This window comes from Mya arenaria, chromosome 2, assembly GCF_026914265.1.
Source record: "Mya arenaria isolate MELC-2E11 chromosome 2, ASM2691426v1".
NCBI lineage: Eukaryota > Metazoa > Mollusca > Bivalvia > Myida > Myidae > Mya > Mya arenaria.
The window spans coordinates 11,011,166-11,038,954 of record NC_069123.1 but is presented as its reverse complement, the minus strand read 5'-3'; the positions used below and the strand labels follow the sequence as shown (position 1 = coordinate 11,038,954).

At 33.8% G+C, this 27,789-nt stretch overlaps 1 protein-coding gene across 6 annotated transcripts; it reads left to right on the top strand.

The window, feature by feature from the left end:
* Positions 1 to 437: 437 nt before the first annotated feature.
* Positions 438 to 27,305, top strand: LOC128224834 (brain-specific angiogenesis inhibitor 1-associated protein 2-like). Of its 6 annotated transcripts, none has more exons than XM_052934916.1 (15): positions 438 to 664; positions 2,023 to 2,098; positions 4,788 to 4,877; positions 11,467 to 11,528; positions 14,046 to 14,117; positions 17,482 to 17,613; positions 18,111 to 18,176; positions 19,952 to 20,137; positions 20,605 to 20,749; positions 21,072 to 21,252; positions 21,669 to 21,743; positions 22,000 to 22,150; positions 22,396 to 22,413; positions 24,823 to 25,451; positions 25,628 to 27,305. In XM_052934916.1, exons 1-15 carry the CDS (start codon positions 614 to 616, stop codon positions 25,704 to 25,706), a joined length of 2,013 nt encoding a protein of 670 aa, XP_052790876.1. In that variant the 5' UTR covers positions 438 to 613; the 3' UTR covers positions 25,707 to 27,305. The 6 variants fall into 6 exon arrangements, with proteins under 6 accessions (XP_052790876.1, XP_052790883.1, XP_052790897.1 ...); XM_052934937.1 differs by having other exon boundaries at positions 439 to 664; positions 25,336 to 25,451; XM_052934932.1 differs by having other exon boundaries at positions 439 to 664; positions 25,333 to 25,451.
* The last annotated feature ends 484 nt before the right edge of the window (positions 27,306 to 27,789 follow it).

The window sequence follows — 27,789 nt, the reverse complement described above, 5'->3', positions numbered from 1 at the left end:
TCATGATATACTATATTTAACACTCCATATTAACCTTCTTGCAACTTTTGTTGCTTCTATCAAACAGCAATCGCATGTTTAAGCGTTTTATATTGATATATACATGCATACAGTTTCTAAGAACTGGAGTCTTTTTTACAATGGTATTTTGTTGCAGCTCCAGGTAAAAAAATCGCGTGCCGGTATTGCAAAAAAATGCCGATCTGAAAGTAAATATGTAACTAACAATTTAAACCAATCTCATGTTAATTTGACCAAATGCTGCTAATTTACATGAAAATATCGAATAATGATGATGCATTCGATGAATGAAAATGACAACTTATCAGAGATAACATTGTCGCTCGTCGCATCTTTGTAAGCCACGCCCGTAGCCGCGTATTGATTTCGTTACTAAGGGAGGCAACTTGTCTATGACGTATATATCTATCACCTGTGCAGTACCTGGGTACAGCTCGTTTGATGTTACAGTTGAAAAGTCCGCTGTTAATCAGTCGCGTCTAGTGATGATACACTGTTTGTAATGACCGGAGTATGCGAACGATTTGATTCATTTTAAGTGCATAGATTGTTTAGTATTTCGTTAAATGTTAACGGATATAAATGTGTTAAAATGAACTCGGGAACGGACGAAATACACAAATTAACGGAGGCGATTTATAAGGTAAGTCTTAATTGATTTTAGCGAGCTGGCGATGAGGCTGATGCTGAGCCTTAAGTCAATATCTGACTTCTTTTCGTATGACCGTATATAAAAAGGTAATCGTATTATTGAGTGAGTGCTTATAGTTGAATTCAGATCATTGTTATTTAAAGAATTGGTCATTGCCGCCTGATAAAACAATTCGAAGATCGTGCCGTGGTACTGTGGGTTGACGATGTGCGAGTGAGGATATTAATGTTACCCCGAAGAAAAGCCTTAGTTCATACTTTGACTGGTCTTGATAGAAATACAACTAATATAAATTAATCATAACCAGAACGTGTCAGGATATTATAAAAGATGTTGGCTCATTCCAAGAGTACCCTTTATAGCACACCTGACCTCGGACCACTGTGTTCTCGTGCAGGACAGGTTGAACTGTACTATAATATTTTTGTGACTAGGATGTGATGACAGGTTAAACAATGAGGAAGTCTAAGAATTGAAACACTGATGATAACAACAATAGATAAATACCTATATTACTCATTATAATCACCAACTGATGGTGTCATAGGTATATATATATGCTATCTAAATGTCATCATATTTATGGGCCTATGTAATGAAAATACAATCGTTGGATTTAATTCAACTATCATCTCAGAATAAGGTCGAAATAGCATGTTTTCTGCGCCTTTTTTTCAAATTAAACACTGAATCCTTCATAAGAATCATTGTTTTCAATATTTATTTATCCTTTTCGGTAAATTAAAACAATTGCATTAATTGTGGAACATCTTAATTGGGAGTTAGTGTGCATTATAAAAGCTATTGTATCTGGACTACACCCTTTCTATATATTTAATAACTTATGGCATAGTCAATGATTTCTGCTGACACATCTTCTCTTTAAATGTATTAATACATTAACACTTGGTACTAGAAGTATGCCTATAACATTTTCATAACTTTGAATGAAGAGACAGGGATGCCATCACCTGATGATTGTATAAACATTGCTGAAATGTCAGACATCCAATATTTTCAGGGAAACACCAGTGAAGTCATTTGATACTATACTTGTTTACAGTGATGATGACATGTATGATATTACAATATTATTTTCTCTCCCTGAGGAAAATTCTTATGTTGACACAAACATTTTCCTTGAAGATATTTCAAGGACCTGGCCCCATATAAAAGCATACAGTTTCTAAGAACTTGATTCTTTTTTACACTGGTATTTGAAGATATTTGAAAGACCTGGCCCCAAATTTCACAAAAATACATTAATAGGTCAAATCTTAATCTCGGCTCATTTTTCCGACATATTTATTTATGTGCATGTTTGATACAATTATTTTAAAATGTTTCAGAACCTTGCTGAAAACTTCAATTCTGGAGTCCGGCAGATTCTCTTGACTGGCAAGGCCTATTACAAATCTCTGCAAGGTAACCTATAAATACCTCCATGGTCTGCCTATAACTACTAGTATTCTATGTCAACTGGAAACGTTGCTGTGAAAAATGGATCAAACTGCGGTCAAACAGACCAGCAACCAAACTCTGTTGTAATACGGACTCTGGTCTAACAGACCAACAATCAAATGTCCAACTAATGGACCAGCAATCAATCTAGTTGAACTGTAGTGATCTTGACCATCAGTTAAGGCCAGCCTTTAATGTTAGACTGTATGAGTTGCTTCAGTTAAGTCTTATTTAATGCTTATACACTCATGCCCCTGCCAATTGGATAACCAGCCGGATTCTGATTTAATTAACAATTAAGTCTCTGAAGAAAAAATTGCAAAATTTCCTTTAATGCACTCTGACTGGTTGAAGAGGCATTCAAGCCAAGACTGATAAGTTACTTATAATTGCTTTACTGAACCATACAATCAGCAGCCGGCCTGTGCCCATCTTGTACCAAATTGTTGGTTTAATTTAGCAAAAATAAACAATAACTTAATATGTATGGAACAAGTTGGTGCTACATATTTTAGCTTCAGTTAATATAGGAGTTCTTTGGAATATATACAAGTCATTTAAAATACATCTGCCTCACTAGTGTTATTGTTGGCTCAAAGCAGAAAATAAATCTGGCTTGAAATAAGTTTGATTAAAAAGAGCATAGGAATGCATTTTAACTTTCTGTTTGCTTTCTCTTAAATAACAGAGATGGCATTTTTTATTAATATTAAATCATGCTTTTATGTTCTCAAAGTGATATGAGTAAATATTTATATTCTGATAAAAAAATACTTAACTGTTTGTTAATGTATGTATAAAGCTGCCTGTCTGATAAAATGAAAAACACAGCACAGTGACATTTACAATTTTTTTAATACTGGTTTAAAAGACAAATACATTAGTACTGTATATCTTTAGGCAGAAGTAACAATTTAAGGATGTTACAGCTATACACAGAGACTTCTTTAAAGGGACTAGACACCAGATGATACCATTGCAAGAAAAGAAGAAAATTGTCAAAAACTTACATAATTATGATCTTTGTATACAAAGCATTGAATCTTACCTACTAATGTATCGCATTGCTTACAACACATGTATCTTTCGCAGTTTTTGTGTATTTTTCCAAATCAAAATTTACTGGGTTTGTCTACCATGTAAATCCCAGTAAATTAAGAAAAAACAAAAATCAGTATATGCGTCTGTACTATTCACATGACTTTTACAAGCTAAATAAACGCACTATAAACTGGTAAGCCATTTTATGATGCTCTATTTTTAAACGGGTGAACTCAGCTGAGACAGCGACAAAATATTCTTTTAATCATATAAAATGATGTATTATGAGTTATAATCTTTAGTCAGTTCTCATATTTAAGGGGACTAGACAACAGATGGTCCCAAAATTGACAAATACAATTTTGGGACAAATACAATTTTGGGACAAATACAATTTTGGGACAAATACAATTTTGGAACCATCTGTTGTCTAGTCCCTTTAAATTTGAGAAATGAAAAGTTATGATTCAGAAAGTTAAATAGAAGAAGGAAGACCACTTGTAATCATCATTAAAAAGTTTATCTTGTCAAAATATTGGTTGTCTAGTACCTAGAAGTTTGAGAAATGAAAAGTTTATATGATTCAGAAAGTTGAATAAAAGTGGGATGACTTCAAAACCATTTGTGATCATGAAAAAGTTTATGTTGTCAAAGTCATTATCGTCCTTATTTGGAAATGTCTGTCTGCAATCTAAAATATACAATATTCATCTTTGTAAAATGGGGGAATGAGATCATTTTGACGTATAATGTTATCATCCCTCCTGCGATTAGAAACTGATATATGTAGAAATAAATTGCAGCTTGGTCAACATGGAGTCCGGACAAATTGAAAAATTGGCTTAAGCAATGTTTGCTTTTAATATCAGCGGATTAAATAAGTCATTCCTCACAGTTTTGATGCACTTTATTTGTCTTAAGTTTCATAATAACGTCAATAATGTGGAGGTCATGGGTATAATATATTATTACAATGACTATGAGGAAAATATTTTGCTGGGTTTATTAGAGTGTTTCACAAAGAATAGCCATCACCATGTTTTTATATTTGCATTGTACACCTGCAGGAAGAATAAAAGTTAAGGGCGTCTGTTTTTATTTCATTACAAAAACTGGTATAAAGGAAGACATATTTTCAAAATCTTCCTGTTTAATCTAATAGCTCTGTTTTAAATTTTGTACCCATAGAAGTGAGGTAGAAACCTGGCCCTTTTTGGTATGAGATATTCAGGGGCATTTTAGGAGTACTTGGGTTGTCCTGCGGATGGTACATGGAACACAGAGTCGCAATGGTACATTGAACACAGAGTCACATAATCAATATTATTAGATAACCAATATTCCGGTAAAAAATGACCAAGTAAAATCGATTGGCTTGGGGGAGGGGTGTAAGAACCACAAAACAACTGCAAGCAAAAGAAGCTGTTTGATAGTTATTGTTCATCTTTGCTTTACCAAACCATAATTCAGCATAAGACGGGCACAGCTTAAAAACATTTTTATTTAGAAAAGAATGACCTGCCATGCTTTAATGTGAGTTGGCAATGATAATGATAATTATAATAGTATTTGTCATAATTTCTCTTGATATATCATTCCCTATATATTTCAGTTGCGTCCTCAGCAGCAAATGCATACAATGAAGCCCTGGGTCGCGTGGGGTCCGCAGCGAAGATTTGCCGTGGGGGAACGGAAGAGATAGGTATGAACACATACCAGTATGCTGGTTAGAGATTGCTGGTATAGGAATGCTGGTTTAAGAATGCTGGTATAAGACCACATCCATATAGCTTTCCATTCTTGTTTTACAAAGGTTATATACCCATTTTCTGTCACATTTTGTCTGCAATATATAAGGGCAACTATTTGATAATTGAATTGAAGAATGTATGACTCGTTAACCAATATAATACTGACCACGACCATATGGGGAAAGACATGTTCAAGCCTTGACCAAACTAATTTTGAAACAATGTTTTTTTTACCTTAAAAGTCATGCTCCAACCTTGACCATTCTTAGTTTTCAAAATGTTCATGAATTCTAAAGAAATTCACATACTTGAATGCTCTGATTTACTGTAATGATATAGTAAGTGATGGATACATGTCATTTAATGAGTCAAAACTCATAATATATCAGTCATATTAAGTGCTCGGTGTTAATAAAAACTTGTTGGGCAGTTTCAATAGATTATGGGTTTTTTTGGCGATCTGCGCTTTACTAAATTAATATACAGTTGTCATATATTAGGGATGGGTAAATGTTTTGTCAGGTTTGATAAATAACAGAAATTAGTCAAAGTAAAGACACAGGCCTGGTTCTCGCCATAGCAATTAAGAAACTAGTAACAAAAAAGTACTTGATCATTTATCAAAACTACCAGCAGCCTAAGGCCAAAAAATCGTTTGGTTAGGGTTACATCCTTTTCATAAACAGGTAGTGTAGGTAGGATTTTTAATTTTTTTAGACAGCTTTAAGTCAGAACGTTATTGTCAGCATTTGGGAATGGTTATAAAGTAGTCTTTTGTATACAGTTTTAAAGGTTTTAAATTAAACGCACACACCTCAAAATATATATTTTTATTTTTATTTTTTTATTATACATGTATATATTTATATTACTTTTTTACCAAGGAGCTATGATACTGATAGGGTTCCTATTTCGTAGGTAAAGTTGGGTTTATGCCTTATTTAAGTGACTATACACCAGATTGGTACCAAGAAAAGTTTTTTTCTGTAACGAATCTCAGGACAATTATTTAATAAAATGTTTTACTCTTTGATATCATAATTGTGAAAAACAATCCAAAATGTGAAAAAAAAATCTGTTCAGAGACCTATGTGGTACTTCAGTTAGTTAGTTTCAATGCATTGTACACATCGATACCAAGTTTATGTCAGTTTTCAACAATTTTCTTTTTTTTCGCCATTTCATCATACGGTGTATAGCCCCTTTAAAGCCTTTAGGCCATTAAAAATGAACCTTTAGTTTCATAGGCGTATTTTTAAAAAAAATGTAGGGAGTGTGGGGTTTTGTCTTTTTTATATTTTTGATATAAAAACTGAAGCCATTTCTGCGCTTAACATGTTGGAAAAACAACACCATAAATGTAGCTGTTTAACAAAATAAGACATACTTTTCACACCATACAAATAATGTCATGAAAATGTTTCTCATCATAATCATTTTGACTTAAAAAAGGAATCATTCTAAAAAAATACATCAAATAAAAATAATGGAGTAGGGTAAATAATTTTTTGGCCCAATGTTACAACATTGATATATGACTATTTACAACATTCTTTATTTTTTATGACTGTTGTCAACTTATTTGTGGATTTACGGTTTATTAACTCAAACTTTGTGTTTGAGGGTTTGTAAATGAAGACAACTTGTAGAGTCACTTCTTTACTCTGAACCATTTTTTTCCTGTCTTTCTCCTTGTTAGTTATAAAGTAGGCTTGGAACAAGAAAAACATGATCTATAAATCTATTGACTGTATACCATGATTAGTTATTATTTTATAACATGAAAGATAGAAGCTGATGTTCTCTGAGTTAAAAAGACAGGTTTTCAAAAGTCTTATAATCCGCATTTTAAAAGCTATGTGATCTATCTTGTAAATATGGTATGGCAAGTTGAAGAAAAAATCAAATAAACATTTTCAATCCATATATATTTAGCATGCACAATGACAGCTTCCAACAGCGCTTTGTCCCCAATCATGATTTAAATTACATCAAAGATTTCCTAGGAAGACCCATTGAGTTGGATAAAAACCCACATAAACTTGACCTCCCTCCTCTGAGATTAAACATAGCCCATGATTGATTGTATGGATGTATTTATCCGCCTGTCAAGGATGGACAAATTAGCATTTAATTGGTTTAAGAGCCCTAGGCTGGTATTCATAAAGCATTTCCATACTTAAGTCACTTTCAAATTTAGCTCTTTCATTGGTCATATAATATGAAAAATAAATAATTTCTGAAATTCATAATTTTCATTGGACTTTTTGAAAGTCCATTATACTTCAATGTTAAAAACCCTTATACTTCTTTTAATTTGACTTCGAAAATTTTAAGAAATTGACTTAAGTTAGGAACTGACTAAAGATTATAAATACGGTCCAGGTAATAGTTAGATGACATGAAGAAAATTCTTAATGAATAAGAATTGGCAGAGTGAGCGTAGCGAAGGATGTAGTGTTCGCTCATTTTATAATCATAATTTTCATACTTTCAAATAAGCTTTCAAACAAGGTTCCAATAACATATTTTGTATATATTTTACACAAAATGACACATGATACTATTTCCACTTCTGACATTACTGTTAGATCAATATTCCAATCAATTGCAAACCTGTGTTTTGTGTCTCCTCTTTATATAGAGCAGAAATGTTACCATGGCAATCAATACTTTTTTTCTGCCGTTACCAAGAAATGCTATAAAATACAATAGGACTGATTCTGAAATATTTGCTCATATCATTGTTTTTTAATTCATTAGTTGTTTTTAATTTTAAAATATTTGTTACTTTGAAAGAGGTATAATTATAATTGAACATATACCTTGATAAGTTATGACAATTAGATTACGACCAATGCCAATATAAGCACAGCCTGGGAAAATAACAAACTAATCCTTCTCCCAAGTCCAACAGATAGAAAAATGTTTCCCCCCAAAATGCTGCTTTTCTAAATTGTTCAATAACAGCAGATATTATATGCTTGTTCAAATGCTGTTCTTATATTTTGTACAGGTCACAATACTTTTAAATAATAGTTAGTTTTTTTTTAGAACACAAAAAATAATGCTTAAAGTTTGTTAAACTTTCTTAGTATTCAGCGCGAAATGCCTTTTGAATTCCTTTTTACCAGTCAATGCAGTGTGCATGTGTGGGCTTCTAAATAAATCACTTAATTAAACTGATTCATGACTTAACGGAAATTTGGCCTTTATTTCATTACTTATGGAAGGTGGTCGGCAGTTGTAATCAACTTAGTGGAATTTTAGTTTTAATGTGAATCTGTCCAGCAGACTGATTGGCAGAGGCAGGAGCCTCACAGAACACTTACATGTAATGGTAACCTTTTGTATTAGTTTAGACATATCTATTTTACAACAATTGTGGAACAAGTTGGCAAGATGTTATATGAAAGTGTGGTCTTGTGTTGTGGGGGAAACCCGAGTACCCGGGAGAAACCCATTTGTCTGCCTTGGTGACCACAAACCAAACTCGCAAAGGCCGGGGCCAGTAATCAAACCGGGTCGCCTAGGTGAGAAGCAAGTGCACTAACCACTGCTCTAACCAGACAACCATGTATTGTTTTAGTCTACATCATCACTGTGGGTCTTGTTCTCATGCTGTGAGTGAGAGAGTGCAACAAATGTTGTACAATAGTTGAGAAATGAACAAGATGTGTGAAGTGGCATTTTGTGTCATCTGTGTTTCTCATTAATTGACATTCATTAACACAATTTGTTAACAATATTTCCCTAAGTATATAACCCATGAAAAAAACACAATGAGTTATTTAAGCAAATATTATCTTGTTAATTTCAACAACAAAAATCTGGCTCTAATGGCTTTACTTTGTTAAATTCATTTGATTTTGTACTGTAACTAAATTTATATAAAGTCTATCTTCGTAAGTAGGTTTTGTATGACAAATGAAAACAAATCTACAGCATGGGTGTAATAATTGACAATAAAATTAATGAAAACATTAATTAACCTATCATAAATGTCTATCATGATGCTAATTGAGATGTCTCCTTTGAAGTTTACTGCCCAGCAGCTTTAAACCTTGACCTTGGTGTGGTTCAGTTAGGTTTAATTATACATTGCTGAAACATTGAACATTGTAATGAAGAAGTCGGAGATGGATTCTAGACTTTAAAAGGACTGACCAAACATATTGGCAATATATAATCAAGCATGATTTAAGCATCCTGCATGCGCAAACCCCCAGCCCCCATTTTCCCATATGCAACCCCCACCCCCATTTCCCCATATGCAATCCCCCCAGCCTTATAAGCAAATCCCCCCCCCCCAATTTCCTCTTAAGTTATCTGGTAAGTGAACTTTCCATGTCAGTGTGGTAGAAATATATGTGAAGAAAACACCAAAATGTAACATTTTATACAAAAAGTTGTCATGGGGAGGTCCCATTCAACACTTGTTCCCCATTGAGAGCCTATATATTTGACTCCTTGGAAGGGGATAGACGCCATATGTTGCTCCTCCAAGCTGTTGCCCCAGCTTCAAACATTCTAACTTTATCTGCGCCTGTACTGAACAGTTTAATAATAATAATTGGTTGTGTTTTTCCCAAAGCATACAATAAGACTAGACAAAATGTTAAATAATAACATTTTATTTAAGTTAAGTAAGTTATTTAAATTGACAATATATATACATTTTGGGGATCGTTGGGCAGATGAGGTTTGCTTGTATAATGAGTATTCAAAGTCACAACTGGTGTTTGATAGTTTCAACTCAGTCTCTAATCGAAAACCACACTGAGTTTGACGTTGAATTAATGTAGAATTCATGTATGATGCTTAGAACATGTTTGTTTATTTACTATTCTTAAACATGAACACAAATGACAGGAGTAAAAACACATGTTTCTAGTTGACTTTATACTCTCAGAATTACAAGTGTCTTTATGATATAATTTAAAACATCCTCATGCAAAACAATTAAGTCAAACTTAAACTGCCTCTCACCCCATGGGTTGTGAGTTCAATCCCCACACCCAGAACTTTCTCATTTCATCTCAGGTCTGACTACCAAGGAAACAGATTTGAGAGTGATTTTATTAGCGATCAGATTTCTTCACAATCAAGCTAATTATTTTTAGTATATAAAATATATAAGGTCAAAAAATAAAAATGGTTTTGTTAGGGTTACATCCTTTTCAAAAACAGGTAGGGTAGGTAGGCTTTTTTATTTTTATTAGGCTTTATATAAGAAAATAATTGTGATCATTGGAGAATTGTGTTAAAGTAATTTTCTGTATAAAAGCCTTAAAGGTTTTAAACTACATATCAATAAACACATGAAAAAACAGAGTTTTTGTTTTGTTTTATCAATTGACTATAAAAACGGTAGTGTCGGCACCTATTTCATCGGGTAACCTGAACGAATTGTTTTTTAGGACTAAACTAAATACAAACTACCATACTCACTGCTAAATGTAAAAGCAGGAATGAGGATAAGTTATATATATATATATATATATATATATATATATATATATATATATATATATATATATATATATATATATATATATATATATATATATATATATGCCAGCAAGCTCATAATGCAGAATAAAGGACTTAACTAGCTGAAGAGATTTGGCAGCATCTTGTAGAGCCCTTGCCTGAAAAAGGACTTATTCCTCAGTAATCCCATTGATTTCTAGTTCTGTATCCTTATCTTGGCTTAAAGCTACACTCTCACAGATTGACAGTTTTGACCCTTTTTTATTTATATTGTCACAGAATCAGCTGATTTTGGCATCAACGCCTTAACTGCAGTCATAAAAGATTACCCACAATAGAACACATCTCAATTGTTTGGAAACAGCCGAAAATTTTAATTTTTCTTAAAGCATTAGTAACACTTTTAGCTATAAAACATCAACTTTCCAATGTAAGTATGAAAACTGTAATCTGCTCTTTTTTCAGCAGTCTTACATCACTGATTTCCAGACATTAAGGCAAAAATTGGCACATTCCAAGACAAAAAATTGTCAAGACAATCAATTTGTGAGAGTGCAGCTTTATTTCATCTTACTGCTTTTTAGCTTTTTTTAAACACTGTCACCATTAAACAGTTTGTGATGTAATGATCCATCAGGGTATGAATTTCAAGGTTGTGCCATTGATCATAGAGCTGTGGATATAATTCCATATCACTTGAGGGTTCTGGAATGCAGAGAACAGTTGATTGTGAACAGTAAATAATTGACAACAACACAGGGGTTGATTTATTCATAGATGTTAAGTCATGCTGATATACTATTGTTTATCAGGGCATCAACTCCTTTTAAAGTGTTTCTTATATTAAATGCATGAGGAATTAAACATGTAAGGATGGTAAAAAAAGAAACGATATAGACTATTTTGCATCCCTGAAAGTTTAGTTTTAAAAACGCCAGCTTGTAAGAATACATGGGTAGTTAAGAGAGTGACTCTTTAGTATCACTTCTTTTCTTTTCAAGTTTCTGCATATAACAAAATGTTATTAAACACGTCTATTATTTTCAGGTGAGGCCATACTCCAGATAGCAGAGGCTCAGAAGGAACTTCAGGCCAGACTGGAGGACAGTGTGAGTGTCAGAGAAAACAATCAAGGGCTCTAACTCATGTATAAGAGAAAAACAATCAAGGCTCTCATAAAACTCATGTTCAAGTTTAAAATCAAGGCTCATAGCTCAATCATAAAACAAGGCTCATAATCATATAAAAAAAACAATTAAGGCCATAAAATGAGCACATGTTGTGTATTTCATTAAAGTAAAATTAGTTGTTGCTCGTATCTCTATTTAGAAACAGTCATAACCTGAAACTCACAGAGAAAACAAAAAGGATCTGTAGCTGTCATAGAAAACAATCAAGTGTAGTGGTAGCTCACATAGAAAACAATCAAGTGTAGTGGTAGCTCACATAGAAAACAATCAAGGCCTGTAGCTCACATAGAAAACAATCAAGTGTAGTGGTAGCTCACATAGAAAACAATCAAGTGTAGTGGTAGCTCACATAGAAAACAATCAAGGCCTGTAGCTCACATAGAAAACAATCAAGTGTAGTGGTAGCTCACATAGAAAACAATCAAGGCCTGTAGCTCACATAGAAAACAATCAAGGCCTGTAGCTGTCATAGAAAACAACCAAGTGTAGTGGTAGCTCACATAGAAAACAATCAAGGCCTGTAGCTCACATAGAAAACAATCAAGGCATGTAGCTCACATAGAAAACAACAAAGCCTGTAGCTCACATAGAAAACCATAAGGCATTTAGCTCACATAGTTAACAACAAGGCCTTGAGCTCACATAGAAAACAATCAAGGCCTGTAGCTCACATAGAAAACAACAAGGCCTATAGCACACATAGAAAACACAAGGCCTTGAGCTCACATAGAAAACACAAGGCCTTGAGCTCACATAGAAAACACAAGGCCTATAGCTCACATAGAAAACAACAAGGATTGTAGCTCACATAAAAACAATCAAGGCCTGTAGCTCACATAGAAAGCAATCAAGGCTTTTAGCTCACATAGAAAACAACAAGACCTAAAGCTCACATAGAAAACAACAATGTCTATAGCTCACATAAGAAACAACAGGCATGTAGCTCACATAGAAAACAACCAAGGCCTGTAGCCCACATTGAAAACAACAAGGCCTAAATCTCACATAGAAAACAACAAGACCTAAAGCTCACATAGAAAACAACAATGTCTATAGCTCACATAAGAAACAACAGGCATGTAGCTCACATAGAAAACAACCAAGGCCTGTAGCCCACATTGAAAACAACAAGGCCTAAATCTCACATAGAAAGCAATTAATGCCTGTAGCTCACATAGAAAACAACAATGCCTGTAGCGCACATAGAAAACAACAAGACCTGTAGTTCATTTAGAAAACAACAAGGCATATAACTCACATATAAAACAAGGCCTGTAGCTCACATAGAAAACCACAAGGCCTGTAGCTCGCATAGAAACAATCAAGACCTGTAGCTGACATAGAAAACAACAAGGCCTATAACTCACATATAAAACAAGGCCTGTAGCTCACATAGAAAACCACAAGGCCTGTAGCTCGCATAGAAACAATCAAGGCCTGTAGCTGACATAGAAAAAAACAAGGCTTTTAATTCACAAATAAAATAAATGAGGCATAGAAAGGAAAAGAGGCATGAAGCTTACATAAGTAACAATCCAGGCCTGTAGCTCACATATAAAACAATCTAGGCCTGTTGCTCACATATAAAACAATAGAGGCCTGTAGCTCACATAGAAAACAACAAGGCTTTTAATTCACATATAAAATAAATGAGGCTTAGAAAGGAAAAGAGGCATGAAGCTTACATAAGTAACAATCCAGGCCTGTAGCTCACATATAAAACAATCTAGGCCTGTTGCTCACATATAAAACAATAGAGGCCTGTAGCTCACATAGAAAACAATCTAGGCCTGTTGCTCACATATAAAACAATCTAGGCCTGTTGCTCACATAAAAAACAATAGAGGCCTGTAGCTCACATAGAAAACAATTGCGGCCTGTAGCTCACATAGAAAACAATTGAGACCTGTAGCTCTCAATAGAAAGATAATCAAGGCTTTGTACCTCACATAGCTAACAGACAAAGCATGTAGCTTGCATTAGTGCTTGAAACAAGCCTAGATTTGCACAGATATGTAAAACAAATTTGAAATAGCTCAGCAAACATTCATAACTTTTATGTGCGAGGGTGTATTAATCTGCAACAGAATGATTTAACAATGCATATGTATTGACTACCAGCTGTTACAAGCTACTTAGGCAATATTGTGCAAATTCATTAGTTTGGTGTCATTTTTCTTCAGAAAAGGATGCATAGAAAATAGATTTCTTTGATATTTTTGCTTGATAAGAACATGCATACAATGTGTCTTACACAAGAAGTGTTAAATGGCTTTAATTAACCACACTTTTATGAACCAACTCTATATAGAATTTTCAAACACATTGCACTATTGAATCGTAATTAAAGCAAATAATTTTGCGATCATAACTACGATGTTATTAAAATCTTTCATGACAGAAAAGATTGATATGTTGTTGATTATATTTTTCCAGACGAAGGCTTTATTCACCGACCTCATTCTTCCTCTGGAGCAAAAGCTGGAAAAAGACTTCAAGAAAGCAAATGTAAGTCATCCGATGTGAAATAATTTGAATGAAGGACAAAACATCCCATGGTCAAAACATCCCATGGTCAAAACATCCCATGCCATTTTTACTAGGTGATTAATACATTCCCAATCATTTTGACATGTTGGACAAAACATCCAACATCATTTTGACATATTTTTTCATAGTGGACATGGGTTCAGATAATCTTATAAACAGGTAGGGGGGTGGGGGTAGGGGGATGAGCTAGTCTTCTTCTGTATATTTTATTTCTGCAGTTTGAGGACTGACTTGCTAAATTCTAGCAGTAACTGCTGAAAAAACAATCGAAAAAATAAATAGTGATTTTAATGGGACAGAATTCTTGAACATTTTTAATAAACAATGTTGCCAATATATACAATGATGAAAGGCAAGATATAGGGGCCATATTCATAAAACATCTTCAGTTATTTCCCAACTTGAATCACTTCACTTTCCTAATTTCTGTATATCACTGGTCATTACGGGGTTTAAATAGATGATCCAATATGGGATATATGTGGCAAACGAACCATATTGGTTGAGAGCGAAGCTGAAACCAAATATGGTTTCCTGTGACCCGTATATCCCATATTAGGTCACCGACTAACCCTGTGACATAAATGTCACATGGACAACCTGTTTCCATTTATCAATATATGAGAAATGTTTCATTTATTCATCAGAATTTGAAAATCGAGATGACGGTAAAGTTGGAAGGTAGTTGGTAGTTGGGGATTCGAATATTCAACTACTTACCAGTTGCCAGTTGGGGATTCGAATATTCAACTACCTGCTAGTTGCCGGTTGGGGATTCGACAAACACTGTTTTAATTCACTTTTATTCGTATATATTCGCCAGTCGGATATTCGACCATTTCCAGTCGATTATTCGCGAATGTTCAACTGCAAAACCAGTCAGTAGTTGGGGATTCAGATTATGTCTATATATATGGTTTTAAATGTCACATATGGTAAAATTAATCGCCAAATGTTTCTTTTTGCATGTACACATATGTATCTTTGCGACAAACACTGTTTTAATTTACTTTTATTCGTATATATTCGCCAGTCGGATATTCGACCATTTCCAGTCGATTATTCGCGAATGTTCAACTGCAAAACCAGTCAGTAGTTGGGGATTCAGATTATGTCTATATATATGGTTTTAAATGTCACATATGGGAAAATTATTCGCCAAATGTTTCTTTTTGCATGTACACATATATATCTTTGCGACAAACACTATTTTAATTTACTTTTATTCGTATATATTCGCCAGTCGGATATTCGTCCATTTCCAGTCGATTATTCGCGAATGTTCAACTACTAATCAGTCAGTAGTTGAATATTCGAATCCCCAACTACCAACTACCTTCCAACTTTACCGTCATAAAATCGAGGCCTTATTGGTACGATATAATTTAGTGACCCAATATGGAAAAATATGCGGTCACACCAGTCATGGTTTCATTCATATTGGAGGCGTGATATAAAACATACTCATTTCTGAATTAGTATGTAATATATGAGGGAAAGATAAATAAATGTAATAAATTAAAAATAAATAATTAAATGCAATAAATTGATAATGTAAACAGTACTGTCAATAAACTTGTTGAAAAGTTATAAGAGCTTTTATCTTTGTAAATAATACTCCCTTATTATTTTTCTTAAGACAAGGATAGTGAAAGTGATCTATTAATGCTTCATTGTGTAAATAAAATGAAATATAACTTGATCATTTTGTTATCAAGTAGAAGGTATTATACACATGCAAGAACTCTATTATTGCGGCAATTTTCTTCACCCAGTATTTGACTCATACTTTCTGTTTATTTGCCTGTATTAGGTATTTGGGATGATTTAATTCCTGAACAAACAAAAACACCCATAAACATGACTATAAGACAACTCCACCCTTGTCACTGGGTTGTCAGGGGTGATGGCCTTTTATTATCGTGGGAGGTTTATAGTTCTGATATCTTAGTTTTGTAAGAATTTCAACTAATTCACTGCTAAGAGTACCGACTACTTCATATTTTCAGGTGAAAGGAAATGATAGTGATATCTGTGTGCAAATATTTGATTTTACTTGACATTGAATTGCCCAAATATTGGACATTGTTTTATTAATTTATTAAAGTGTATATTGGTAAAGTTAATAATTCACTTCATTTCTGAATCAGACAAACAAATTTCATTTTTTTGAGGATTTGTCTACATTTGCGTGAAACTTTTTAGATGGTTATCAGTTTCATTAGAAAAGTATACACCCTTTATATAAGTAAAACAAAAAGAAGCTAAAAATCAATGATTATAGCAATTTGCATGTTATTTCACTTAATCTTAGTGCTTAAGACTTTTATCTAAGATAATTGATAAAATGAAGTGATGAGTTTTACGAATAATTTACCTGAAACAATTGTAAAATATATACTTGTATGACTGTGGGTAAAGTTGCCTTTAATCGTTTTGATTATTTTAAGCTGTGATTGCAATTAGATTGAGACTTGTTTTAAACTTATGCATATGCATGAACTGGTGTGCATTAAGCAGTGAAACAGCTGAATATATATATACATGTACAAACAACACCCTCACCACTTGAATACCTTATATTTCTTCATTTTCTACCGAAATCCATTGAGTGCAAAACAAATAATTTTAAAACATTTTGAGTTTATGCAAACCAAACATGTTTAATTTTGAGTTTCTGCATATCGCATACCCACGTTGAGTCTTCAGTACTCCGTTAAAGCCTTTAATATAACCTCTATCAAACGGTGTACATAGTAAAAGTTTATATGAGCTCTTTCACACTATTTCACATCATTTTATACTATTTTACAGAATTTCATGTCATTTCAAACTATTTCACACCATTCCATACGTAAGTTCACACCATTTCATACTATTACAGTAATTCCACATATCTTACTATTTCATAGTATATCATTCCATTTTATACCATTTCACAATATTTAACACCATTTCATACTATTTCACCATTTCATACTATTTCACATAATTCACAAAATTTCATACTATTTCACACCATTTCATTCTATTTCGTACTTTTTCACATCATTTCATACTATTTCACAGTATATCAACATTTCACATTATATAGGCTTAATTTAGATTTAAATTTCACCAATGGTCGCATGTCTTAATTATGTTCCCTTATGTTACATGATCCTGCTGTCAGTCGGATGCCAGGTAGTATTTTCAGGGTAACAATCTTGTCTTCATGCCCCTACAACAAAGCTTGAATTTCTCGAAGGTTCATAGTTTAAGTACAAACATCATAAAAGGTTTTCAAGACTTACACAATTCTCTCTTGGTCTTCCATTTTCAGTCAGATGCCCGAAAATATGTACAGGGTCACAAGGTCGTCTTGTCCCCATACAACAAGGCCTGCGAATCTCTGAAGAAGTTCAGAAAGAAAACGAAGAACAAACTTGTTTACGACAACGAAAAAGAAGCTCAGGTAATTATTATTAATATTCTTACCAAATACAACTTTTTTTATTTGTGTCTGCCTCTCACCTAACAGGTTGTGGGTTTCGATTCCCACCTGGGGAACTTTCTCATCACCCCTGATAATGGATACCGGTATAAACAATGGTTTCTACCCAGAAGACAGACAAAATAAAACAAAGTACAAATTTCGCACTTGTATGGAATAGTATTGAGTTTAACTGTTTTTCATAGAAATGGCTCCTTGCATCGTCATGTTCAGCTCATACCTATTTATATATTAGTCTTAACACAAGAAATAATATTTTTAAGGAGACAAATTCCTGTCACTCATTCTTAAAACAGTTTTATTATTTAGCTGAGGCAGACATGCGATGGAATTTCCCAACATGCTGACAATGCGCGCTGCATCTCTTGTTATGTTTTTATATTTTATTGTTTTGATAGAGACATATTTTAGGGATTTTGTCAATCAATTTTAACTATATGATGTTTTGTGAATTTCAGTACATGCGGAGTTTAGGAAAGTGCCAAGACAAATTAGACCAGTTCAGAATACAGGGCCTTAAGTCTGTAAGTAACATGCGGTGTGAGCCAGTCTATGTGTCTTGACTACTGGTAATGATATGTAACCTGTTTTAAGATTACAATGAAATTATTTTCGATTTCTTATCAAGTCAGTGAGACATTTTTGTACACCTTAATTAAAAATGACTGTATATTCAATGTACATCAAACAATTCAATTTAAAAACAAACAAACAAGGTATTGTGATAGCATTTGTGTCATCAACTTTGTGCAAAGACTTTTTCCTTGGCAATAATACAAAATCCATTTAAGATGTTCACATGAAACTTGGTACACATGTTACCAGATCCAATGCACCCCAATGTGAAACAGGACCCATAACTCTAGCTTTAATAATTGTTGAGTTAGATTTTATTTATGCTAAATATAGCATATGAGTTTTGGGATCCACTTGTGGTTTTCTTATAAAGCCGATAGCATCGTTGAGTTCTGTCTTCTGACAATATGAAAAGTGCTCATTTATTAATAGCAAACATTTGATAAAATTCTTTTTTTCCGTTTTCCCTTACAATTGTATGAGAACCTTTCATGTAGGGCTAATAGTAATATTAAGATAAATTAATTTCAAGGTGCCATCTTTTCTTCTGAATATTTCTTCAATCCATATTAGTTAAATAAGTCTTATGCAACATGAACAGCTAATGATTGTACATAAGCATCATCTGATTTTATATTCCATTATATTTTGGAATAGAATCCTCTTTGTAGCATTGTTGACATTAAGATCATTAAATGTCTATGATTTTTAAGGTGTCATCTTTCTTCTCGATGTATTTCTGGTCATTAACTATAAACATGCGTGGGAAGGGCGGGATTTTCTATAGAAAACTGTAGTTATATGGAAAAAAAAAGAGAAAATCATCCGACAATAAATTGTAGCACTTGTATTACATTATTTATCAAGAGGAAGAAATATCAGGTGAATTTGATAAAAAATATAAATTAAGAGGTATAAGAATTAAATGTAGCTAAAATCTTCACGTACTGTTTATCTCTCACAATACATAAGTGTATTATGCATTGACATTTACGTAGATATGCTATATGTTTACAATATCCATTTTAATTTCCCTGTTGTTTTGGAAATTTTAATCTTTAAGTTTATCTTAAAATCCACCAAAAAGTCTACATTCCCATTGTAATAACAGTTTTTCAAAATGTATCTAAGTTGTAATAAACCCTTAAGCATTTTATAAACAATATTGAGAACTATGCTAAAAGCTCACTTAATTTCTTATGATAATGTAGAGCCCACTGTCATGAATATTTATGAACATTTTGCTGACAGAATAACAATTATTACAAGAAGTCAAATACAGATATCAAAGTCATATTTCAATATCTTCTATGTGTAAGTCTGCAAGATCAGGGAACAGTAAAATAACAAAATAATGAACTAAAATATGACCAAATTTTTTAACATTTAGACATAAATTAAATCATCTTAACTGAGCCAGGAACTGTTGTCCTGTTAGTGCAATGTTTCGAACTAAGGCCAACCAGGTCGGACTCCCGGCCTACACGCATGTGAGTTTGGCTGGCGGGCATCAAGCCAGAAAAGTGGGTTTTCTCCAGGTTCTCCAAAAACTCAAGACCACACTCTCGCCCAAGGGGCGAGACATCTTGCCAAATGAGAGTATCTTAGTGTATATTAATATAACTTTCTTCACAATCATTCTAAAATAAATTCTAATGGTTTAAAATAAGCCAGGAGATTGGAAGTTGTTATATGTTATCAGTATATTTATGTACAAATTCAGGCGTTACTAGAAGAGCGACGATGCCACTGTTTTGTGCTACAACGACTATGTGCCGTGTCCCATCTCCACCAAGCTGGGCACCGACATGGGGTAGACTTATACCGGGGCCTTCCAGAGTGGGAGGACATCAGTTCACATCCACACACACTACCCCCTTCTGCTGAACAGGTTATAGCGGACTATATGGTGAGTTTATTGTTTTTATTGTTTGAATACTATGAGATTGTTTCAAAATCACTCAGCAAAGCCTGGTTGTCAATCAAATCAACAGAATATTGTTTCATTACATTTTTGACACCAAAGAGTGATGCTGTTTCACCCAAACTAGAACAGTTAGACACATCACTTAAAATATTTTGCATTTCTAAGATGTTCTAGGTCACCATGTCAGTTGTGTGTGTTTTTTTTAAATATTAGCAACTGAAAAAACAAAATATCTTGGATTCTTGTTTTATAGATGCAAGACTTGCAGCACATATTTTTTGGATATTATTGAGAGGTGGACACCTATTCCACTATACCACCTCACCCTCGACTTGCTTCTCTTTGAGAGTGAAATTATACCCTGAGTATTCAAGAGTTCTTGAAACACAATATGAAATCATTTAAAAAATGACAGCTAATATGCATGATGCACTGCTTTGTATTTTTAGCATGAGGGCTTTGAACCAATGAATGGAGGTCCTGGTTTCCAAGGCAACGGTTTTCTCCATAGAGACACACAGTCACTAGGCAACGGGTTCATGAGGTCACAGAGTTCCCAAGACTTGTACAGTCAGTATGGACACTTTGATGGCAGTAAGTAGCTGTAGTTCAATGAACTAGCAGTGTGAAATGCAGACGACAGTTGTTTTGAAATTTTATAAATTGTAGTGATATATCATAAGATACGCATGGTGGAAATAACTTTACTTTCACTTTTCACTGTGTAATCAATGAGAAACAGATGCAAAGTAATTGGCTGTTTTTGTTTGTCGATCTTTAACAGTAATCATATCGTGTAGATAACACAAAAAAACATATTGATTTTCTCGACGTAAAACTTTTGCCAGACAACCTTATGTCCTTCGATTTTACTGCTGAAATGAAATTTGATGTGCATATTTCCATCTCTATTCAGGCCAGACCTTACCCCCAAGAACAGCAGGCCCTGTCCCACCAGGTGATATGCGTGTACAGGCTGTGTTTTCATTTACTGCGGGAGTGGACAACCAGATGTCATTTACCGATGGAGACATAATTACATTGATGGGGGAGAAGTCTGAAGGATGGCAGTATGGCCATAACAATTCCACACAGAGGTACGATAATACCTTAACTAAGTAAGCTTAATCATGATTTAATGATGAAAAGATTATCGTTAAGTTGCAGATATCAACTGATGGGGAAGTCAGAGGAATTACAGTATCGCCATTACATTTCCACACAGAGGGAAAACATTATCCAAACATCAAAATAGAAGAAGGGAAAGAACTCCTCTAACTCTGCTGCCTTTTTAAAATCTGTTTATTACTTCCCCTGTTGATCTTTAAAACTGTTACCAGTACTTAAGTTTGTTGGTTTGTCTAAGCCATAACTTGTGATCATGAAACAAGAATCATGGTACCGGGTAAGTTACCTTTGATGGGTAGTTTAAGCAGTTTATGTTTGATACTCATAGAATGCCTTTTATTTTAAATAATAATATGATAATTGATTTCATCAATCTGCATTTCAGGATGGGTTGGTTTCCATTGTCTTTTACAAAACCACTCTCCAGTGGTAGGGCTAGTCCTGATTTTAAACCGCTAACGTAAGTCACACTAGAATGAATAGCTTGCATTAAAAAATGTTAGATATATTTTCCAGTCTGAAAATTTGGGTATAAAATTATATTTAAAACGCATTAAGATTAGATCAGTGTTTAAAACTCTTTGCAATTTTTATAAATAGCAATTGAAGTAAAACTTTTGTTAAAATGTAAAATGTATATTAATTGTATCAGTAGTATACAGCGATTTTTATGTTACAAACAATAATAGTCCATATAATAGTATTTTACATTGCAGACCGAGCCACAGAGCCATGAGTGTTGGAGAAAGGTTGGACAGTCGGTCCCTGTCGGATTACCCACGGGAGTATGAGCACGATATACCGGGAAATATTCGCCGGCCCAAGTCCTTGTATGAAGGCTCCCCCCATACGTCTCCAGCCCCTGTGGTATGAACAAGTTTTAATTTCCTGATCTTTTGTCAGCATATTTTATGTAAAGTAAAGGGAGGTAAATCCAACAGTGTATGTTTTTGGATGGATTAGTTATTTGCACTTTTATTTATTCACAGTTCTTAAGAACCGTCGTTAATATGAATTCCTAGATATCATAAAAATATATTGCAATGAAAGAGAGCTTAAAAAAATGAAAAGAAATTATTTTTAATAAAAATATTTTGATTTATAACTTGAAGTACATCAAAAAGGACAAGGTAACTAGGAAAATACATTTGTTTGACATCCAGAACTTTCACATAAGCTCACCCTCGGCAGCTAAAGTTGTAAATATTTTTTGCGTAAAATTTAGTTTCATTTTGCGAATCACTGAACCAATTATGTATAATTTTTGTGTAAAAATATTTTGTTTTAATCCTAATTGTTTAAATGTAATAATTTCAAACCTTTTTTGGTTTCAATTTAATTATCCTATGTACAGTGTTACCCAGTATATATTAAAATGCAAATCTTTACCTGTGTACGGACAATGGTGGTGTATGGTTTCAGGCAGACGCACCGCCCAGCGCGTTTTATAGCGCAGTTCCCGTCTGTTCCCACTACCCCTCCCCACCCCACCCCCTCCAGCCAGCTGAATTTGACAACACATACCAACATATCCCCGCCCAAATATACACCAGTCACCAGGTACAGGGACAAAATGCCCTAAGTGTGGCATGACAAACAATTATTGTCATTCTCCTGTGGAGTTACTGTGTAATAGTGTTGAGGCATAAGTGGCAGTAGTGGTCGGGGTGGTGATTTTTTATATATAATAATATAAGTAATAAGTGTGTTTATGATATTATATACACAATTACAGTAACATTAAAGATATCTTAATTGCACAGTGAACTGTGCTGGCAGCCTGTTACCATGGTATTAAAAGGGGCCATTTAGATTAAAGGACAACACATTCCGGATTTACATGAAATGATAGTAAATACATTGCAGGTTAAAAGGTTATATAATTTTTTATTATATTGCTACACTGATTTTTTTTATATTTTTGAGCACGCCAGTCTAGGTAATTTTGGATCATCTCTCGTAATTACATTAAAAAATCTCCACCCCTGACTGATATTGCCACCTGTGTGATGACCAGACTGACACTAGTATGGCATGACATATTGTCATTCTCCTGTTGAACTTGTATATTGTCAAGTGACCTATGATGACACAGCATAACAATGCACTACCAATCATGAGAAGAACCATAAACTTGCTATTTCCGTCCTCCTAACATAATAAAAAATAAAAAAAAATGTTGTTTGTTGTTATTTTCTTCCCAAATGGTTATTCCAGTTTATGCTGAAATTTCCTATTTCATTTCAGATACAACTGTCCAGCATGATCTGTTTTCTATTGTGCAAACACATGTTCTAATTTTCAGCATGATCTTGATCTCAACGTTACCTTGTATGCCAAAACATGCCTGAGTATTCTAATGTTGAACATGACCCGATTTACACGTTCTTTTGTATGGTCAAACAAACCAGTATTCATATATTTGGCATGATCTTGATATTTATTGTTATCTAATTTTCAGCCTGTATTTCCTGAAATTTTAAGCATTTTCAGATTCAGCAGTGTTAAATGGAGATTTTTTGTTGTCTTCTGCAAGTTGTTCCAGTACAAAGTGAGACTTGGGATGCAAGACAATGGACAAGTCCAGAAAGAATCATCTAAGTCTTGTGTTTTGGAACAGTAGATCGTATGATTTGAATTCAAGTCCTGGAGCCTTTGACAATTCATTAGTGTTTTTTCATGATTGCTAGATAGCTTGATATTCATCCATTGTTCTTCTATTTGTATATGGAGTTACATCCATGCTGACTTAAGTAGGGCTTCTAAAAACTTACAATTTGCTGGTCTGGACCGATTTCTACCCAGCAGGACTGACTTCAGTAACAGCGAACAGCTAAAAAATTGGTCTGATTTTGTTTTCATTTTCTTTTTATAATTTCAGTCCAAGTCAGTAAAAAATGCAGAAATTGTAATACACAAACACAATTTGTCATCCACACTTCTGCTATGAAAGGCCATAATCATTAAAGGATATCATTGTCGTCTCTAAGCCCTCGATCTGCTGCATGAGTTAAACCAACACATAGATGATATGTTTAAATATTCTGCCAATCATATCTACATGTATCTATATTATCTAGTAGCACTAACATCTTCTGTATTGTGTATCAAGACTTTTTCTCCCAAAAACTTCCAATGATCATTTATTATTTCTATTTTGACATCCCATACCCAATGTATTTATCAATGCATGTGTATCCATCTTCGGCCTGCTGCATGCAATTATTGTTGGGGTGTATTTTTTATTAGACCCTGCTTGGTGATTTTTGCTGATTTTAAGAAATAATCAAAATAATAAAAGCTGATTTGATTTTACTGCATGGTGATATTCTAAATGCGATGTTTAACTTAAAAAAATGTTAATAAAACGTACATGTTACATGCTTCAATGCTAATCACGTCAATATATGCATGAAAAAAGTTCTGCAATATGTTAAACACTTGAAGGAGCATGGCAATCAGTTTTAGTCAATATTATGTATGTGTACATTACGTGGCTGCTAGTTTTCACTAACCATGATTGCATTTTTTTGTTTTAGCTGCATGGCCTGTATTCAGAGAGAGATATATCGCCAGACTCTGTCTACACCTCGTATGGAAGGCCCATTCAGGACCGCAGCCAGAGTACTACCCCCGTTCATAGCCGGCACTTTAGCAGCAGCCAGGTCCCGATCCCTCCCCCTCAATTCCACGGACCTCCGAGCATGTCCACGCCCGCCGCCCCGGTCCAACCATTTCACACTCGATCATACACACTCCCAACACACACCTCAAGTATACCACGTATGACCCCTCCCTCCAACCCTGCCCCTCTCCCCGGCAACAATGCTGTTCCCCCACCCCCTCCCCCACCACCCCCTCCTCCCATCCCAGGCCAGTCCAACAACACAAACACCAAAACAACTCCTGCTCACACAGCAAGAAGCATAATGGCCTCACCCATGCATAAACCGACTTCTGCCCCACAACCTCCTGTCCCTCCTCCATTTAATCCTCCCCCAGGAATGAAACACCCTAATGCACCAACTTCTATGTCACATCTCTCTCAGCAGCGCAGCCCAAGTAGCCGCACATCAACTTCTGGGATCCCTGGACACGCCAGCCCTTCCCGCCAACAGGTCAGCCAGCCACCTCCAGCCCCGCCCGGGGAGATCGAGGAAACCGTCAAGTATGTGCTTTTCTAATCAAGTTAATACAATAACACATTGTCTTTAAAGTTAAAATTTGAATTAAAATATTTTCAATGTTAAATGGGACATAGATTTGGTCAACTTCTAAACCCTTTTAATTACATTTTAAATATTTTTATTATTATTTTACATTTAAAATATTTGTGTTTTTCAGTTACCGTAACAACCCAATGTTTGCCACTGTAGCACTGCGCCAGACCAAAACCAATGACAGATCAGCACCAAAAATTTGATTAATTCTATGAACACCAATTGTACTTTAGTGATGGACTATAACTTCATGTAAAATCAGTGTTTGTAATGTTATTTCTGTAAAAACATATTCTCATTACTTGTGACAGTTAGGTTGTAGGGTTAATGAAGGAATACAACTGTTATATTGTTGTATCTCTGTCTTTACAGTGTTGTTTTTGTGCCATGAGTTTAACTTTGTTTTATATATGTTTGTAACTGGACAAAACCAGCCCATAGAAGTGGCATTTTAATTTTGAAACTCAAATTTAAGCATCATCAAACTGATTCCATGTTCAGAGTCATCAGCTGGATAGGTTTTTAGCTATCAAAATGAATAAAAAAAAACATAAACCAAAATCTATGTTAAGCAAATGAATAGAATTTTCTAGAACTTAATAAATTATGATCTGAGTCAAGAAATATGTCATAAACAGGGAGAAGTTAATTTTTCTAAATGTATGGACCCTTATACACTAACGGTGCTTTCTTTCTAATTGCCATTGGTAAAATCTGCTACCGGTATCTTCTGTGAAGAAAATATTATTTGTTTTTTTCTATGGTACACGTGATGGTGTTCTATGGTACATGGTATGTTTTTTGGCTGTGCAGGTTAAAATCAGAATCTGACGTCATACAAAGATTTTATTATGGCTTTATGTTATAAGGCTAGTCTTTCTGTTTTTCAAAGATAAACGTAAATGTTGATGTACGAAACCGTGCATAATGTCTGTTTTTTTAATACCACTGAAATTTTTTTCATGAAACTTGGTAAACGTGTACAGAGTGATATTGCACATAATTACATAATAATTATAATTATAATAATAATAATATATGTACTATTAATAATAATGATATGCCTAGCAAGCCCCATCACTCTGGCTAATTTAATCCTAGAGTTTTGCCCTTTATTTATCTGAGAGAATGGTGTGGCACTCAATCATTTATCATCGAAAACACAACCCTGGATGTATATTGACGGTTAACAATGTCAGATTTCTTTACATTTAACTACGCTGCAAGTACAATGTAGATCCGATGGTAATTTCAATGTAGCAGTTAAGCCTAAGGACTTTACTCCTAGAATTTTTACTAATTTATGCAATAATACTCTTCACTGGGAGTCAATTTATTAATATTTAGTAATACAAATTATACATTAAAATGCTACAATTAATTAATTAATATAATTAGTATTAATTTTACAACTCCTACTTAAACACTGGCATACATCTGACATAAAGTCTAGATACAGTGTGTATTTTGAACTACACCCGAAGTTGTTTTCGATAAAAAATGGCCGAGATGTTCCCATTTTGTGGCAATTGTGTTACGAATTGATATGTATAGATATATATAGATATATTGTATTACATAAATCATGTTATTCAATTATTTAAATGTTATAAACCAAGAAATATATTGATCAATTGTAAATAGTGTTTATAAATACAATTTTATCTTTGTAATACCAGTATATATTTTAACTATTGTATTCTGTATTGAAAATGTTATGTTAAATAATGTTAACATTTGTTCTAATGTTTCATTATGTTGTTAATGTTGGTGATTAAATGACACAAAATATGTTAATAAAAATTCAGAAATCATTACATAAATTATTATATGGATATAAATATATATACATTATATATAATTATGACAACTTGGTAATTCAGACACCCTAGACATGGTTGAAATATAATGAAAGGCTGTTAGGAATTAAAATCCTATATTAAATGTATCAAGCAATTAGTGTAATGGTAAATGTTAATGCCTGTCTTGTTACCAAATATAGTGTTAGTATTATTTGCAAATTATGACAGTCATATACTTGTACCCATCATTTTGTGCGCTGCCGTCACCACAGTTTTGTTTCTATAATAGTTTTGAGAGATACTTTATCCTAATTTGGTGATATTAAGATACTAAGTATTGTTATGAGATTCTTAGTCCTAATAAGGATATTTTAAGTCCTAATGAGGATATGCAATCTCATAATTAGACGATACTTAGTCCTAATTAGGAAATATTAAGTCCTAGTTTCGAGATAAATCCTAATTCGGATATAAGTTCTAATGA